This window comes from Triturus cristatus, chromosome 2_2 (assembly GCF_964204655.1).
Source record: "Triturus cristatus chromosome 2_2, aTriCri1.1, whole genome shotgun sequence".
Classification (NCBI taxonomy): domain Eukaryota; kingdom Metazoa; phylum Chordata; class Amphibia; order Caudata; family Salamandridae; genus Triturus; species Triturus cristatus.
Window position 1 is genome coordinate 461,234,070 of NC_140582.1, and position 16,403 is coordinate 461,250,472.

Genomic DNA, 16,403 nt, shown 5'->3' on the forward strand with positions numbered 1-16,403 from the left:
ACAAACCTGTATTATTTAAAGGTGCAGTGGTAAATTTGCCTCCCAGGTGGGAATGCAAGGTTTGGGTGTGTCCTATTAGTGAAAGCACATTCATTACACCACCCCATCCTAGAAGAAAGACATTGATCACCACTGTCCACTCTAAGAGGGGGAAGGGTGAGGGGCATGGTCCGCCAAAATATCTGGACACAGTCAGAAAGATTTCCCTGGTGCTATACCTACTGGGACTTCAGAACCCACTGCAGAGCTGCATGTACCATCCGGCATGCGTCACCAGCAGGATGCACAAGATCATCAGACCCAGCAGCTTCAGAGTGTATCTGACCGGAATTCAGGACAGAGGCTGAAACATAAGGGGGGGGGGGCTGAATCATAGCACTAATGTCCTAGATTCTCCACGCAAAGAGAAGGTGTGAAACTGCATCATGTCTAGAATGAGTGTTTGCAAAGGAGCCAGGTCTAACTTTGGCAGGTCGATAGTGTACACCAATCGATGAAGGTTCGCCGTAGTTGGGATGGGGATTACTAATGCTTGGGGTGAGCCCACTTTCAGCAAGTCGTCGAGGTTGGGGGAAGACTGGGACCCCCAAACTCCAAAGAAGAACAGCAACCACCACTATCACTTTCGCGCATGCCTGAGGGGCAATGGGGAGGCCAAAGGGGAACACAGTGAGCTGGAAAAGCTCATGGCCCACCGTCAACCGCAGGTAACGGCATCTGTGGGCCTGCAAGATGGGAGCATAAAAATAAGAAGGTCCAAAGCTACCATTCAGTCTCCAGGATCTAGGGCAGACAGGACCTGGACAAGGGCGATCATCGTGAACCTGTCTTTTCTTAGGAAAGTGTTGAGAGGGTGGAGGTCTAGATGAATAGGGCAGAAACCTAGGTCCTTTTTCTGCATCAAAGAGTTAACAGAAGTAGTATTTACGACCTTCTGGTGTCAGAACCCCTCGATGGCTCCCTTGGCCAAAAGTGCCTGCAATTTCGGAAGTAACAAGGACAGGTAGCACACTGACAGCCGTTGTACAGTCCGTGGCATGGAAGGCAGGAATTCGAGAAATTGAAAGGTTTATCTCCGCCTAACCATCTGTAAGACCCACTTGTCTCAGGTGATAGTCTGCCACTCCAGTAAAAATAGGCAGATTCAGCAACCAACCCCCCCCCCCCACCCCCCCCCCCCCCCCAAGGACAGAGCTATGACCCTGCTGTCCTTAAAGTACTCTATCCACCTCTTTCTACCAAACAGGCTGGTCATGGGTCATGAGGCTTGCTTGAACCTCACCAGAAAAGCCCATGGACCGCAACCAAGCGTGATGCATAAGAGCATCTGTGGAGCCCATGGCTCTGCCAATGGAGTCAGGGGTTCCAATCCTCAACTTAACTCAAATTTTGGCCCGGGCCATCAAAAAGGCACAAGTGAGGAACACTCGGGCTTCCTCAGGGACCATGGGTAGCACCTGTGCAAATCAAAGGTGCAACAGAGAATGGGTGTAGAGGCCCAAAAGGCAAGCAGTATTAACTCATTGCAAGGTCGGGCTGGCATAAGAGAAAATCTTCTTGCCAAATATGTTTAATCTTTTGGACTCCCTATCTAGGGTGCAATGGGAAAAGTACTGCGTTGGCTGTGGCTGTTAAAGCCTGGACCACCAAACTCCTGAGGTGGGGTGCAGGATGAGGAATTCCAGGCCACCATGTGCAGGGTGATGACGGCAAGCAACAGGATGGTTGACGGGGATCCACGGAGCAGGGTTTGGATTAGGCCCCCAGGTGGACATTCATGAGGACTTTGTTTGCCATGGATGGAGCACCTCCGTTAAGACAACAATCTTCGCTTCCAATGATGGAATTTAGTGATAAAGGGTTTCAGCTTCCCTCCTCATGAAAAATGCGAATGAAACCCTCTCCTCAAGACCAAGAGTGACCAAATCTGAGTCTTAGGAGGTGTCATGCCCACTTGCGTCCCCAAATCCTTGTAACAATTCTTCTCAGGGAAAGACTGAGCAATGTCATCAGTAGGGACAAGTGGTCCATACTCTGCTGTGTCCTCAAACTCAGCACCAAAAGACAGGAGCACCGTCTCCGAGTCAAACAGAGCAATAGACTCTTTGTGTGGCAACAGAGATACCAGAAACTGCGACAAGGAACCGAACATCAGTGAATGTCTGGGAGCCGGAATGGGGCTCGGGACAGAAGTTGCATCAAGCGAGGGCGCCTTGGGACCAGAAGGCATACCAGATGGAGTTGGTTGCCCAAAGATGCAGGCCATCACCTCATGAAATTCCTTAAGTTGAGCCGGATTTGCTCAGGCACCTGGAAACTCCAGGAGGCAGCTCTATAGGCACTGCGCACATCACATCTGACACAGACTGTCGAAGCGGAGCAGTTGACACCACCTACCGGCATGCAGAGGAACTGCTCAACATTTTGTGGATCCAGCCTGATGCCTGGGATTATTCTAAAGTAACAAATCTGCTGTTAGAAGTCTCAGTCTCATACACAAAACGCAGAATATCTGCCCTTCATCCGCCTGATCCTCCTGAATTACCTTCATAGAGTACATTATACACTTGTGAGACTTAATAGGCCAGAAACCGGACCGGAAACTGCCATAAACGATCTGGAGTTCGGGGCTTGTTCTTTTATTTGGTTTGGGATTGCCAAGTGATTAGGTGCTACTGAGGAAAGAGTGGAGGAGATCCTGGATATAGGGCTGGGGAGGCCAATACTTTTCCCTAAATTTGCACCTCTGGTGTTGATGAAGGAGGTGGGAGGACCCAGGTATAATTTCCTATTCCAGAGGATGGGCTGCCTTGTGACCGAAAAATCCATAGCTCACAGGTTGAGTTACACCACAGTTCCCACTGGCAGCGTGGAACGGACCATGAAGCACTCTTGGAATGAGACTTGTGCGCGGTCAGAGGATTTTTGTTGGCTCAATGTTCTTATACATATGCAGAATCTCTTCCATTTGAATGCACGGGAAGCCCTAGCAGATAGGCATTTGGCTTCCTTTAGGATGTCCATACATTTCTGTGAAAGATTCAGATGTCCACAGTGAATGATTTCGGGAGCCAAGCAGCCAGATTTAAATACAGTAAGTTGGTTTGTAGGATCTGGCCCCTGAACTTGTGGAGGACATCTGGTCTGCACAGATGTGTGGTTGTTCCAAAGTGGGGAAAAGCCGATCACCCTACATCGGTATGGTCATTGCAGCACTCTGAAGGACCGCTCTGCTCCGTAATAAGCCTGAATGGTTATTATTCAGGGGAATGTTTGTTACTCAACGGTAATCATTTTAATCAACCTCTTAAGGATGAATGAGTCAATAGAGTCACTGGGACTAAACCAGTGACCAACGTCAATATACATCCGTGGTGCGCATGCATCGGAATCAAGGGACTTTGTAGCACTTTGTCATTTATGAACTTCTTGTGATTTTCCTGGCTAATCCTTCATGGCAAAAACTCTCTTTGTAGGACCATGTGTCTTGTACTCAGGGATGTTCCAAATTAGTTCGCCAATCTACTACTAGACACCAGTCACAAAGCAGTCCTGAGAAAAAAAATTTATTAACATAGGGTACCTTTGAAAGGTCTATACAGTTTAGTTTTCAAATCAAAGGCAAATCACTTTTTCTGTGGTTGAAATAACCAGGTAAAACTGATTTGTTTTTTTCCAATGAGACTGTGGAGCTTTCCCTAAGGCATGTGGTGGATCCTCCAGGCTCAGTATCTACTGGTACTTTCACTAACTGCCACCATCTGCAAGCTTTTGTGTATTGGAGCGCCCTCTCCACGAAATATCTTTTTATGATGTTCAGATAATTTCATGAAACACTGCCATGTTAGATGCACTGTAAATGATACATTGTGGACTATGGTGAGGCAGTGGATGTTGTGATACCAATCTGAAAGGTGGAGTACTGTCATGAGAAGGCATCACTGTGGGAAAGATGGATATCAAAAATAGTCACCAATAGTACTTCCTCCACCACTAAAACTTAGTAAGTCTAGGTGGAAGCTTTAAGACAAAAGATCCTAAAGCAAGTGTGTCCCCTATGGAACAGTTAGTCTGGACCAACAAGATGAGATGCCCAACAATATAAGATGCTGAGCAACTGGAGAATTTTGTACAATACAAAAACCATGCAACAATACTGCTTCTCAAGTCTGCATTGTAACTGTGCAAAACGCTGGAAAGAGCTGAAACCTTTTACTTCAGTTGACATGCTTTAACATGACCACTACTTTACAACCTTACAGCCAAGCCTCCATAACAGTCATTAACAGATGAGATTACTTCTCCTGTTCTCTGTAAATTCAGCACTTAGAGCTTTGAAGCAACAGCAATATGAAAATTAAATTAAAGGGAACAGAGTTGAGACCTATTAAATTACTTGAGATTAATGAACATAGAGAAAGTTCAAAATACCACTGAATATTTCTTTACTTTCATACATTTTTTAAATAAAAAACATGGTTCATCATACACTGAAAGAAACAAAGAAATTACCTGAAGTGGCCAGGCTTTGCTCAGCCTCCTCATATTGAAGAAGTTCGTCTAATGCAAGCTTTGCAGCATTTGCTTTTGCATCTTTCTTATTTTGACCCAAGCCTGTTTTATACTGGGTACCATCTATCACTGCACAAAAAGCAAAATATGTTCCGAAAACATTTCCTGGAAAAAACAAATGGTATTTTCTTTAAACAAATCAGCATCTGGAAATTGCATCATAAAGTATATTAACATGTTTATTTTAATCAGGGCTGAAATTCAGAAAGTACCAAAAACAAGGCTTAATTACACAAAACAACAAGAAAGAAACAACTAAAATGGAAGTTAATTTAATCTAGGATCTGCAGGAGAAGAAGGAATAGTTACTAGCCAATAGGCCGCCTTCTGATATTTTAGAAGCTTTTGCTACACTTGGACAGGTCTAATAAGCATTGGTAAAGCCAACAGTGTTGGCCTATTTCAGGGGTGTTCTTCTTGTAAGCACTCCAGTATGTTGGAGGTTGTCAGTATGTTTGGTGTCGGCGTTCTGAGTGAGCCAAGACTAGTGGTAGGGCTGTTATGTGTTGAGATTATGTCTGCTGAGCCGGGAGTAAGCAGCGCAAAGGAGGTGCGCAGACAAAGTAGAGGACAGTGGGATGTTAGAGTTGTCCTGCACACTTTTATTGCTGCAACTCTCTCACCACCTAAGGACTGAGTCAGAACTCGTCTTTCAAGTCGCCACAGAACTGATTATAACAAGGGGCAGTCGCCACAGAACTGATTATAACAAGGGGCTCTGGTTCCACTAAAGAAGACTCATTCTCAAACTAACTTGTGGGATTAGGAACTAGTGCAATGCCATCAACCCAGAAAACCTGTAAAGGGTTCTGGCTCGAATGGCAGCAAGGCCAAACCAATTATAATGAAAGAACAAAAGCAGACGCCAATGCTGCATGTAACTTACCTAGACTTTGAATAGTGAACTGAGTGAAACAGTGACACTAACAACCACTTGTTCCGTTGGATTTAATCTTGGAATTATTTTTCAGTTTACATTTGAATGCATTTTCGATTGACAAAACATATTCATTACAAAAACATAAATACAATTACCACAACAATATCGACATTTGTGCTGAAATTTGTACAATTGGACACCACTATAATCGATATAACACTCACCCATGAGCACAACAATCATACTACTGATGCATCCTCACTCAACAACATACAAAATGAAACATTGATGCTCAATAAATAAATCGCTATACGAAGGCCATCAACAAACAAAACTGTGCATAGTTGTGAATCTCTGTACTATATTTTACACAAGATTGGCCAAAGGTGAAAAAGGTCTACGCGTTTCGAATCCCTTTGTAGACAGGGATTCTCATCAGGACCAACACTTGGCTGTAAACAAAGCAAAGAGAAAATGATTTACTAAGCTGACCCACTAGGTTTGCGTATAGCTGCTATGTACAAGGAGTTCTTACCTTAATCTGAGGAGGGGGGAACTCAACCCGAATCCTAAAAAGAGTGAAACCGACAACTTGTCACCTCTTCAATTTAAATAACAAACCGGGAACACCACATGTAAGCGCTGTATACAACAAAAACTGGCTTTTCTTACTTGTGAGGCTGTTAGATGTGCAAAAGGGTGTCGAATCAACATAGGAAACTTTTTTCTGGGGCTTTTGTAAGTCCAAGAACACTAGGTGAGTACCAAATGTTGCAGGTGCTCTAAACAATCTGTAAACACGGAAGGGCAGCCTGTCAGAATGTGCTTCGATATTACATGGTTTCGCATGGGCTGTTAAAAAGCTGTGTAAGCGCTTACCTCCGAGGACAAGGACCGGAGGAGTAAATCTGCTCACATACTCGTGCGTTCTCCAGAACGGGGACAATCTAACTGGGAACGAAGCCGGCCGTCGGGAAGTGAATCTCTCCGCAAGTAATAGATCTGAGGAATGCGAGGTGAGGCGTCGGTAAATGAGCGCCATAAAATTAAGCAATGTTGATGAAATCCGTTGCAGGGCAAAAGTTCTTACCTCGGGGAACAACAGTGTCCGTATTTCTTTGCTTCAGTGGTTCGCCTCCATCTTAGTGCGAGCTGTAGGGGATCCAATTGGAGCCACTATTTAGGCATGCGCGGGACTCTCGGCTGAGGGGCTCATGGGAATGGTAGTTTCGCATGAATTTAAAATGTCTATTCTTTGTGTGAAGCCCCGAAAGTGGAGGAAACATGCACAAGACTGAAGAACAGTGCAAGGGAATGGATCTAGATGGAGTGGCAAACTTGGAGGACCCAAATCGTTAATTTTAGTACTAGGCGTGCGCTCGCTGCTTGACTACAATAAACATGGGAATTGTAGTTTGTGCCGGAAATGTACGGGATGGCGAAATAACTTTATCGATCACTGTATAGACAAGATCATAGATTGTAGATCTCAGAAAGTTCATTTAGTCCATCTACCGACGTATTAAATTTGATGATAAGCATAGCTTCTCTTTGGAGTAGTTTAGTGTCCAGGTCGCTACCCCTCTGGTCTTGTTCCACTCTGGAGATCACTGACCATTTAAAATCCTTTTCTGTATGTTTTTTCAGCAGCCAATGGTTCACCAATGGGGCATTTTGTACATTTTTTCGAATCCGTGATTTATGTTGCTGAATTCGATATCTTACCTCCTGGTTGGTCTTGCCAATATAGTTTGTTGCACGGACAGCAAATGCCATATACTACAAACTTTGACTTGCAATTTGAAAAGGTCTCATGTTTCCAGTGAGTACCATTGTGGGAAAACAAATTTCCTTCCATGGTGGAATCACAGCATACACATGTGCCACATCTATGGTGTCCCTGTATAGGCGGTAAGCTCAACAAATTTCTTATATCAGCGCCTTTTGTTTTGGGTAGTGCTGCTCGCACTATCTGGTTTGCGATGTTTTTATCTTTCCTGAATGCAAATAGGGGGATCTCGTTTAGTGTTTTGTCCAGGTTCCTAATCAGATGCCAATTTTGTTTAATGATCTTCTTAAGCCAATTAGATGTTGGACTGAATGTAGAGACACAAACAATTCTCTCCGTTTTTGATTTTTCACGTCTTTCCAGTAAAGTTTCTCGTGGTGTCCACCACGCTCGTTTAATGGCTCTTTTCAAAAGTTTCTTTGGGTATCCTCTAGCTAATAGATTCGCCTTAAATTGCTCCGCATGGAGAAAATATTCATCCCTACATGCACAGTTTCTGCGTATTCGCAGAAACTGCCCGTAGGGCAAATTTTCTCTTAGGCTGCGTGGGTGGTTGCTTGAGTAGTGCAGCGCTCGGTTTCGGTCAGTTTCCTTTTTAAATAGGGTGGTCATTAGGCGTCCATCTGTGGGGTACACCTCAACGTCCAAAAATGGCATTTTAGATTTGGAATAATTCATACTGAATTTTATGTCAGATGTTCTATTGTTGAGCCAATTGTAGAAGGATTGTAACTTTTCTTCATCACCAGTCCAAATCATAAAGACGTCGTCGATGTATCGAACCCAACTACTGATACAGTCTGAAAACGGATTGTTATTATGGACAAATCTATCCTCATATGTTGACATGTAGAGTACAGCTAACTCAGGGGCAAAGGGACAGCCCATAGCCACACCTTTGACTTGGTAAAAACGTCCTCTTTGAAGCAAAAATTGTTGTTTTTTAAGGCAAACGTAGCTCATTCCATAATGAATTTAGTGGGAATTTTTTCGGGTTTAGGTCTACTATCCAAGAATGTTTTAATCACCGCTAGCCCTTCATCCTGCGGTATCTCCGTGTAAAGTGATGTTACGTCTAGCGTCACCAAAACCTGTGTGTTTTCATCAAAGTCCATTGTCTCCAGTTTATTTATAAAGTCGGTGGTATCCTTTAAATAAGATTTTACTTCTGTCAAATGGTTTTAAGAAAAAGTCCACAAATTTTGAGATGGGTTCTGTTAGTGACTCGCAGCCGGAGACTATTGGTCTCCCTGGTAGATGATGTTGATCTTTATGTACTTTAGGAAGTACATAGAAAATGGGGTGCGGGGATGGCTGTTTTTCAAATACTCAAATTCTTTTTTACCCAGAAATCCTTGGTCGAAACCTTTTTGGAGCGTGTGAAAAAGTTTGTTTTGTAATTCACATGTGGGATCTTTTGTTATCTTCCTGTAACAGAGTTGGTTGGAAAGTTGTCTATTCACTTCAGTAGTGTACCGTTCGGTTGCCCATATGACGATTGATCCTCCCTTGTCCGCTTGTTTAATTGTTATTGAAGTCTTGTGCATGTTTCCTCCACTTTCGGGGCTTCACACAAAGAATAGACATTTTAAATTCATGCGAAACTACCATTCCCATGAGCCCCTCAGCCGAGAGTCCCGCGCATGCCTAAATAGTGGCTCCAATTGGATCCCCTACAGCTTGCACTAAGATGGAGGCGAACCACTGAAGCAAAGAAATACGGACACTGTTCTTCCCCGAGGTAAGAACTTTTGCCCTGCAACGGATTTCATCAACATTGCTTAATTTTATGGCGCTCATTTACCAACGCCTCACCTCGCATTCCTCAGATCTATTACTTGCGGAGAGATTCACTTCCCGACGGCCGGCTTCGTTCCCAGTTAGATTGTCCCCGTTCTGGAGAACGCACGAGTATGTGAGCAGATTTACTCCTCCGGTCCTTGTCCTCTGAGGTAAGCGCTTACACACCTTTTTAACAGCCCATGCGAAACCATGCAATATCGAAGCACATTCTGACAGGCTGCCCTTCCGTGTTTACAGATTGTTTAGAGCACCTGCAACATTTGGTACTCACCTAGTGTTCGTGGACTTATAAAAGCCCCAGAAAGAAGTTTCCTATGTTGATTCGACACCCTTTTGCACATCTAACAGCCTCACAAGTAAGAAAAGCCAGTTTTTGTTGTATACAGCGCTTACATGAGGTGTTCCCGGTTTGTTATTTAAATTGAAGAGGTGACAAGTTGTCGGTTTCACTCTTTTTAGGATTCGGGTTGAGTTCCCCCCTCCTCAGATTAAGGTAAGAACTCCTTGTACATAGCAGCTATACGCAAACCTAGTGGGTCAGCTTAGTAAATCATTTTCTCTTTGCTTTGTTTACAGCCAAGTGTTGGTCCTGATGAGAATCCCTGTCTACAAAGGGATTCGAAATGCGTAGACCTTTTTCACCTTTGGCCAATCTTGTGTAAAATATAGTACAGAGATTCACAACTATGCACAGTTTTGTTTGTTGATGGCCTTCGTATAGCGATTTATTTATTGAGCATCAATGTTTCATTTTGTATGTTGTTGAGTGAGGATGCATGAGTAGTATGATTGTTGTGCTCATGGGTGAGTGTTATATCGATTATAGTGGTGTCCAATTGTACAAATTTCAGCACAAATGTCGATATTGTTGTGGTAATTGTATTTATGTTTTTGTAATGAATATGTTTTGTCAATCGAAAATGCATTCAAATGTAAACTGAAAAATAATTCCAAGATTAAATCCAACGGAACAAGTGGTTGTTAGTGTCACTGTTTCACTCAGTTCACTATTCAAAGTCTAGGTAAGTTACATGCAGCATTGGCGTCTGCTTTTGTTCTTTCATCAACCCAGAAAAGACATAATAGAACTAGCCTGTTGATCTTTACAATCTTGAGAGCAGAACTATTGCTTGATTAGACCAAATCCTCTCTTGAGTCAGGTATGCAAGATCGCCCAAATGTACGGAAACACTTGAGGTGGAATTAAGACCACCTTCTAATAAATTATTTGATAATCATAACTCTGGCAAAAGGGTGGTTGTAAGGGACAGACCCTTCGATACTAAAGTAGGAGAACTGGTCTTGATTAATCACTAGTCTACATAAATGTATATGGAAACGGATGCCCTTCTTAATGAGTTGAGCTGCCATTACCTTCATGGCCTTGGAAAAAGAATGATGCTAAGGAGAGACCAAAAGCAAACAATCTGAAATGAAAATTTTATTTATATACTATGCTTACTACCCACGACGAGGCGTTGAAGATCTCCCACTCCAAACTTCAGTTATTTCTGGTGTAAATTGATAATGGGAACAAGGAAGTAGACGCCCATTAAACAGTAACCAGAGTAAGGAAAATGCTACTTACCCAGTATGCATCTGTTCTTGGCATATAGAGCAGTAGAGTCATATGCTATGCATAGATTGCCACCTAGTGATGGGTCCGGATGTTTGCACTTTGTTTTTCTTCGAAGAAGTCTTTCCAGTCACAAGGTAGGTGACTCCTCCTTTCGATGATGGTGCGCATGGACATCGACTCCATTGTTAGATTGTTTTCCCTCAGAGGGTGAGGATTGAGATAGTATGAGTAGTAAAAGGAGCTGTCCATGAATGCATGTATCTAACTAAGAGGTTACTGCAGCAGGTATAGGTACCCAGGGAGGTGGGTGGGCGCATACGACTCTACAGCTCTATATGCCAAGAACAGATGCATACTGGGTAAGTAGAATTTTCCATTCGAGGCATATGAGCTGTAGATCATATGCTATGCATAGACTATACAGCAGTTCTCTCCCAAAGCGGTGGCTTACCTGTATCTCTGTTGCAGTGGTCTGAAATAGTGTACGTAAAACTGCCTGGCCTACTCTGAAATAGTGTACGTAAAACTGCCTGGCCTACTCTAGCTTGTTGTCTTGCCAACACATCTACACAATAGTGTTTTGTGACTGTGTGAGGTGTAGACCATGTTGCAGCTTTGCATATGTCATCTATGGGTATATTTCCTAAGAATGCCATAGAAGCCCCCAGTTTGCGTGGAGTGTGCGCTAGGGGGAACTGTCAATGTTTGTTTTGCTTTTGCGTAGCAGATTTGAACGCACTTGACTATCCACCTTGCAATTCCTGATTTTGATATGGGATTGCCTTTGTGTGGTGGAGCAAAAGCGTCAAAAATTGATTTGTGTTACGGGAAGGTTTTGTCCTTTCTATGTAATACAGCAATGCTCTCTTTACATCTAATGTGTGTAGGGCACGTTCTGCTATTGAATCTGTTTGAGGGAAGAACACAGGTAACTCAACAGATTGAATGATGTGAAAAGCAGAAATGACTTTAGGAAGGAATTTAGGATTAGTCCTAAGAACCACTTTATTTTGGTGCATTTGTAAAAAAAAGGTTCTTCTATAGTTAATGCCTGAAGTCCACCCACTCTTCTGAGTGATGTGATAGCCACCAGGAAAACAGTTTTCCATGTGAGAAATTGCAGTTCACATTTGTGCAATTGCTCAAAGGGTGGACCCATTAGTCTGGTGAGGACAATGTTGAGATTCCATATTAGAGCAGGTGGACGTGTCTCTATAGACGTATGACACGGGAATCCTTACTCCCCCCTGTCTGCCCTAAAGCTCGAATGGGAAACTGATATAGGGGCGGTCATCCCAGACAAGGCGTGAGGAGAACTCGTGGAGAGAGCCTGGAAGGGCACAAGGAATGCGAGGTTTCAATTAGTACACTTCCATATTTTACACAGAGCCTATCTTACCCCAGCAAAACTACACGCATATTTCCCGGTCCAGCCAGCGTCCTGCCAGAGATATAATGCAGAAAGTGCAGATTTTAAACACATGTTATGTGACTGCTCGTTCCTTGACAGTTATTGGGAGGATAGATCAACATCACTGACAGACATCACTGATAGGGAGCTAGAACCACCCATCGCTCACTGTATCTTACACTGGTTTCCCCATACGTCAAAGAACAAAATTATTAGTACATTTTTAGATCTGGGTCTGCTCCTGGCCAAGAGAAACATCACCACACACTGGAAGGCGAAACAGGGCCATAGCATCACTAAGTGGAAAGCAGAATATCTAAAATGGGCTGAATGTGAGGTCGTGATTAAGTTACAAATAGCGAATTGCACAGGGAGGTAAAAGGCACTGGAAAGGGCAAGAGATTGGGAAACACTCATCGTAGCACTCATCTCCCGAAGAAGATGCGGAGGACGCATCCGCAGGTGCCCCTGTAGCAGTCATGGTCTAACATTTAGATAGCTCTGCGCCCACCTCACGCTATAGCCTCACCGTTAGCAGTGGCGCTAGACACACAAGCCTGATAACACTCCGCTGCAGCAACCCCCCATTCAAGTAAGTTGGCCCACTGAGATAACAGTTCTACTGACCTCTTGCAGCCAGCACTTAAGTGTCACGCCTGGGGGGGTGGGGAGGAAGGGTGGACGGTTAGTTGGGGATAGGAATTTTCAATGGTTGAAACATACCTATTGCAATGATCATAAGCTTTGCCTGAACAGTTGGCATGGACATCTTAGGGGGCCATAACTGTGCCTTAAATAACCCCATTTATAATGTGACTTTCCTAAATATCTGATGTATGTAACAGAAACCCCCTTTTTCCATTTTCTGGTCTTTCTTTTTGGATGTTTGGAGAATCAAAAATTTGTTTTGAAAAAAAATAAATTGGAGCATGTGGAAGTCTCATGGAATAACCCTTTCGAGTCCTTCCATGACAGGTACTCTAAAGAGAGCTAGATATTTTCTATTTTGCAGGTATGCAGCTAGAACTTAAACATATGGACGTGTATGCTAGATTGGAACATTGAGGATGTAACAAATAGCATATAATGTTTTGGACAGAAGCATCAAGCGGGTTGGTGTGGTTGTTATTACAGTAAATCACAAACCGCTTCTGCTTTGCTGCATAGCAGGCTCTTGTGGTAGGATGTCTAGCTTCCTTGATAATATTCATACAGTCTGGCGGTAGATTAAGTTACCCAAACTCTAGGACTTCAGGTGCCAGATGGAGTTGACTGGGATCTGGGTGTCTTATGTCTCCATGGCTCTGGGTGAGGAGACGGGTGTAAGATGTAGTTTTTGATGAGGAACTACCGAGAGTTCCAATAGCGTTGTGAATCATGGTGGACGTGCCCATGTGGGAGCAACCAGGAATAGTGTCAGGGACACTTGTTTGAGTTTCCGAACCACTAATGGAATGAGTGGGAGAGGCGGAAAAGCATTAGCAAATATCCCTGACCAGTTGATCCATAGTGCATTGCCTTTGGACAGTGGGTGTGGATACCTGGACGCGAAGTTTGGGCATTTTGCATTTAGGTGCGTGGCGAACAGGTCTATGTCTGGAAAGCCCCACATTTGAAAGAATGGGAGGAGAACTTGAGGGTGTAGTTCCCATTCGTGGACTTGCTGTGTCTGACGACTTAGCAGATCTGTCATCTGATTGTCTACCCCTGGGAGGTGTTCTGCTAGGAGATAGATTTTGTGATGAATAGCCCACCTCCAGATGTCCTGGGCTAGGTGGGACAGTTGGAGGGAGTGTGTTCCTCCCTGTTTTTGTATGTAATACATAGCTGTCATGTTGTCGGTACGGACCAGGACAGCTTTGCCAGCCAGATGGGTTTGAAAGGTTTTGAGGGCTAGAAATATGACCAGGAGCTCTTAATGGTTGTTGGGGAGCAACTTTTGTTGGGGACTCCACAGGCCTTGTATTGTGTGTTGCTGTAGATGAGCACCCCAGCCAGTAAGAGACTCGTCCACTGTTAGTACTGTCTGGGGAACCGGGTCTATGAAGGGCTGTCCTCTTGACAGATGTTGTGTGTTCCACCACTGCAGAGAGAGAGGAGTACAACTGCTTACCAACACTAGATCGGTTAGACTGTGGGACTGGTTCCACTGACTGGCTAAGCATTCCTGAAGCAGACTGATGTGGAGCCTGGCATACAGGACGATCATAATGCGAGATGCCATCATCCCCAGCAGTTGCCTGTAAGCCCGAGCTGGAAGAGATTGATTGGGTTGAAGCTGGAGAACCAAAGCCTAAATGTTGCGAATTCTGGCTGATTTGGGAAACGCCAGAGCCTTTTGGCTCCTAGGTAGTTCTGAATATTGGCTGGCTGAAGATATGACTTTGGCACATTGACTGTGAACCCTAGTCGATGCACTAACTTGATGGTTATGGAAGTGTATTTGAGACACTGTTGGTACATGCTGGCTTTGATGAGCCAGTCGTCTAAGTATGGGAAGTCATGGATGCTTTGTCTCCTGAAATGAGCGGCTACCACCGCCATACATTTTGTGAAGACTCTGGGGGCAGTGGTGACTCCGAATGGGAGTACCTTGAACTGGTAGTGTTGGCCCGCTAACACAAACCTGACAACTTTGTGATGAGCAGGGTGGATTGGAATATGAAACTAGGTGTACTTTAACTCTAGAGTAGACAGAAAGTAACCCTTTTTGCATAAGAGGTAGTACCTGTTGAATTCTTACCATGTGAAAATGGTCTGATTGTATGTAAAAATTAAATTCTCTGAGATCTAGGATTGGTCTGAGAGACCCATTCTTTTTGTTATTAGGAAAAAAAAAAAAAAGGAGTACACACCCGACCCTTGGTGTTTTAGCGGTACAGGCCCTATAACTCCTCTTAAAAAGAGGAGATTGTACTTCTTGTTTGAGGAGGTGTAGATGATCCGGGGAGAGTTTGAGTGACTTTGGGGGAATGTTTAGAGGAATGTGATGAACTCCAGGCAGTAACCAGATCGGATAATTTGCAGAACCCACTTGTCTGTTATTGACTGCCAAGCTGTTAAGAAGTTTGACAGTCTTCCCCCGGCAGGTGTTAGGTGGTTGAGGGGAAGAAGAGGCGAGTCACTGTTTTGTATTGGAGGGGGAGGTGCGTGTGTCTGAACTTCTACCTCTTCCCTTACCGTTATTTCCTCTGTAACACCCTCGGAAATAGTTCGTGGAGCTTGCGGGTTGGTTATTACCCTTGTAGGTAGAGGTATTTTCTGAGGAAGAATTCTAAGACCCCACTCGATAGAAAGAGCGCCGAAGGCCACTAACACGGCTACTTGCAAGAAAGACTTATCCCGGCACCTGATGTTATGGCACACTGACATGAGGGTGGGGGGAGGGTGCATTTGCTTAGGGGGGGTGTTGGGGGATAGTGCATTGGTAATTGGAAGTGGTCTACACTGTATTATGCAATGGTTTCTATCTGCGGGAGACGACCACTGATATGGTGGATATTGCGGCTGGCAATTGTAATTGAGTAATGCAATAAAAATTGTTTTTGCAAAAAAAAAAAAAAGGCGCCGAAGGAACCACGGCCTTGTGGTGACTGAAGCGCCCCCATGGATTTGGTCACTTCAGTGTCTTTCTTCATCTTTTCCAGTGTAGAGTCCACCACTGGGCCAAAATGGTGTTCCTTATCAAAAGGTGTGTTTAATAGAGGTTTGAACCTCGGGTTTGAAACCAGAGATATGTAGCCAGGCGTACCTTCTTTAAAGGACACTGGTATTGACTGCTCTGGCAGCTGTGTCTGCAACATCGAGGGAGCACCTGATTTGATTGTTGGAAATAAGTTGTCCCTCCCTTATCAGTACTTCAGCTTTAGATTTTGTTCTTGGGGTAGATATTGGAGCAATTGTTCCATCTTGTCCCAATGCGCACGGTCGTATTTAGCTAGCAATGCTTGTGTGTTGGATATGCACCAGAAGTTTGCTGCGCGGGATGAGATTCTCTCTCCCGAAGCATCAAGAAGCTTAGATTCCTTATCTGGGGGTGGAGCATCGCCTGTGGTTTGGGAGTTAGCCCTCTTGCGTGTGTTGGACACTACTAGCGAGCCCAACAGTAATTGTCCACTAATGTACGCTGGGTCAGATGTGTGGACTTATTTGCCTACCCTATGGGTAATGATACGTGCCCTGACAGGATCACTAAAGATTTCATCCACATGTCTGATCATACCCTTGAGCATTGGTAAAGTGTGTTATGACTTGAGTAATGCTAAGGGTCTCAAAAAGGAAATCCTCTTCGAGGGAATCTGTGTGGAGCTGCACCCCATGGTAATTGGCAGCCCTACCCAGCAATTCAATGTAACCTACACAGTCGTCT

General features: G+C 44.2%; 1 protein-coding gene across 2 annotated transcripts in view; it reads right to left on the reverse strand.

Annotated features, from left to right (window-relative positions):
- The window catches only part of ADAD1 (adenosine deaminase domain containing 1), a 756,025-nt gene that overhangs the window by 563,778 nt on the left and 175,844 nt on the right, over positions 1-16,403 (reverse strand). For both annotated transcript variants that reach the window (XM_085641552.1, XM_085641551.1), the window contains one exon: positions 4,513-4,677. In XM_085641552.1, coding sequence (XP_085497678.1) covers positions 4,513-4,677 — 165 coding nt within the window. The remainder of the gene's footprint in view (positions 1-4,512; positions 4,678-16,403) is intronic.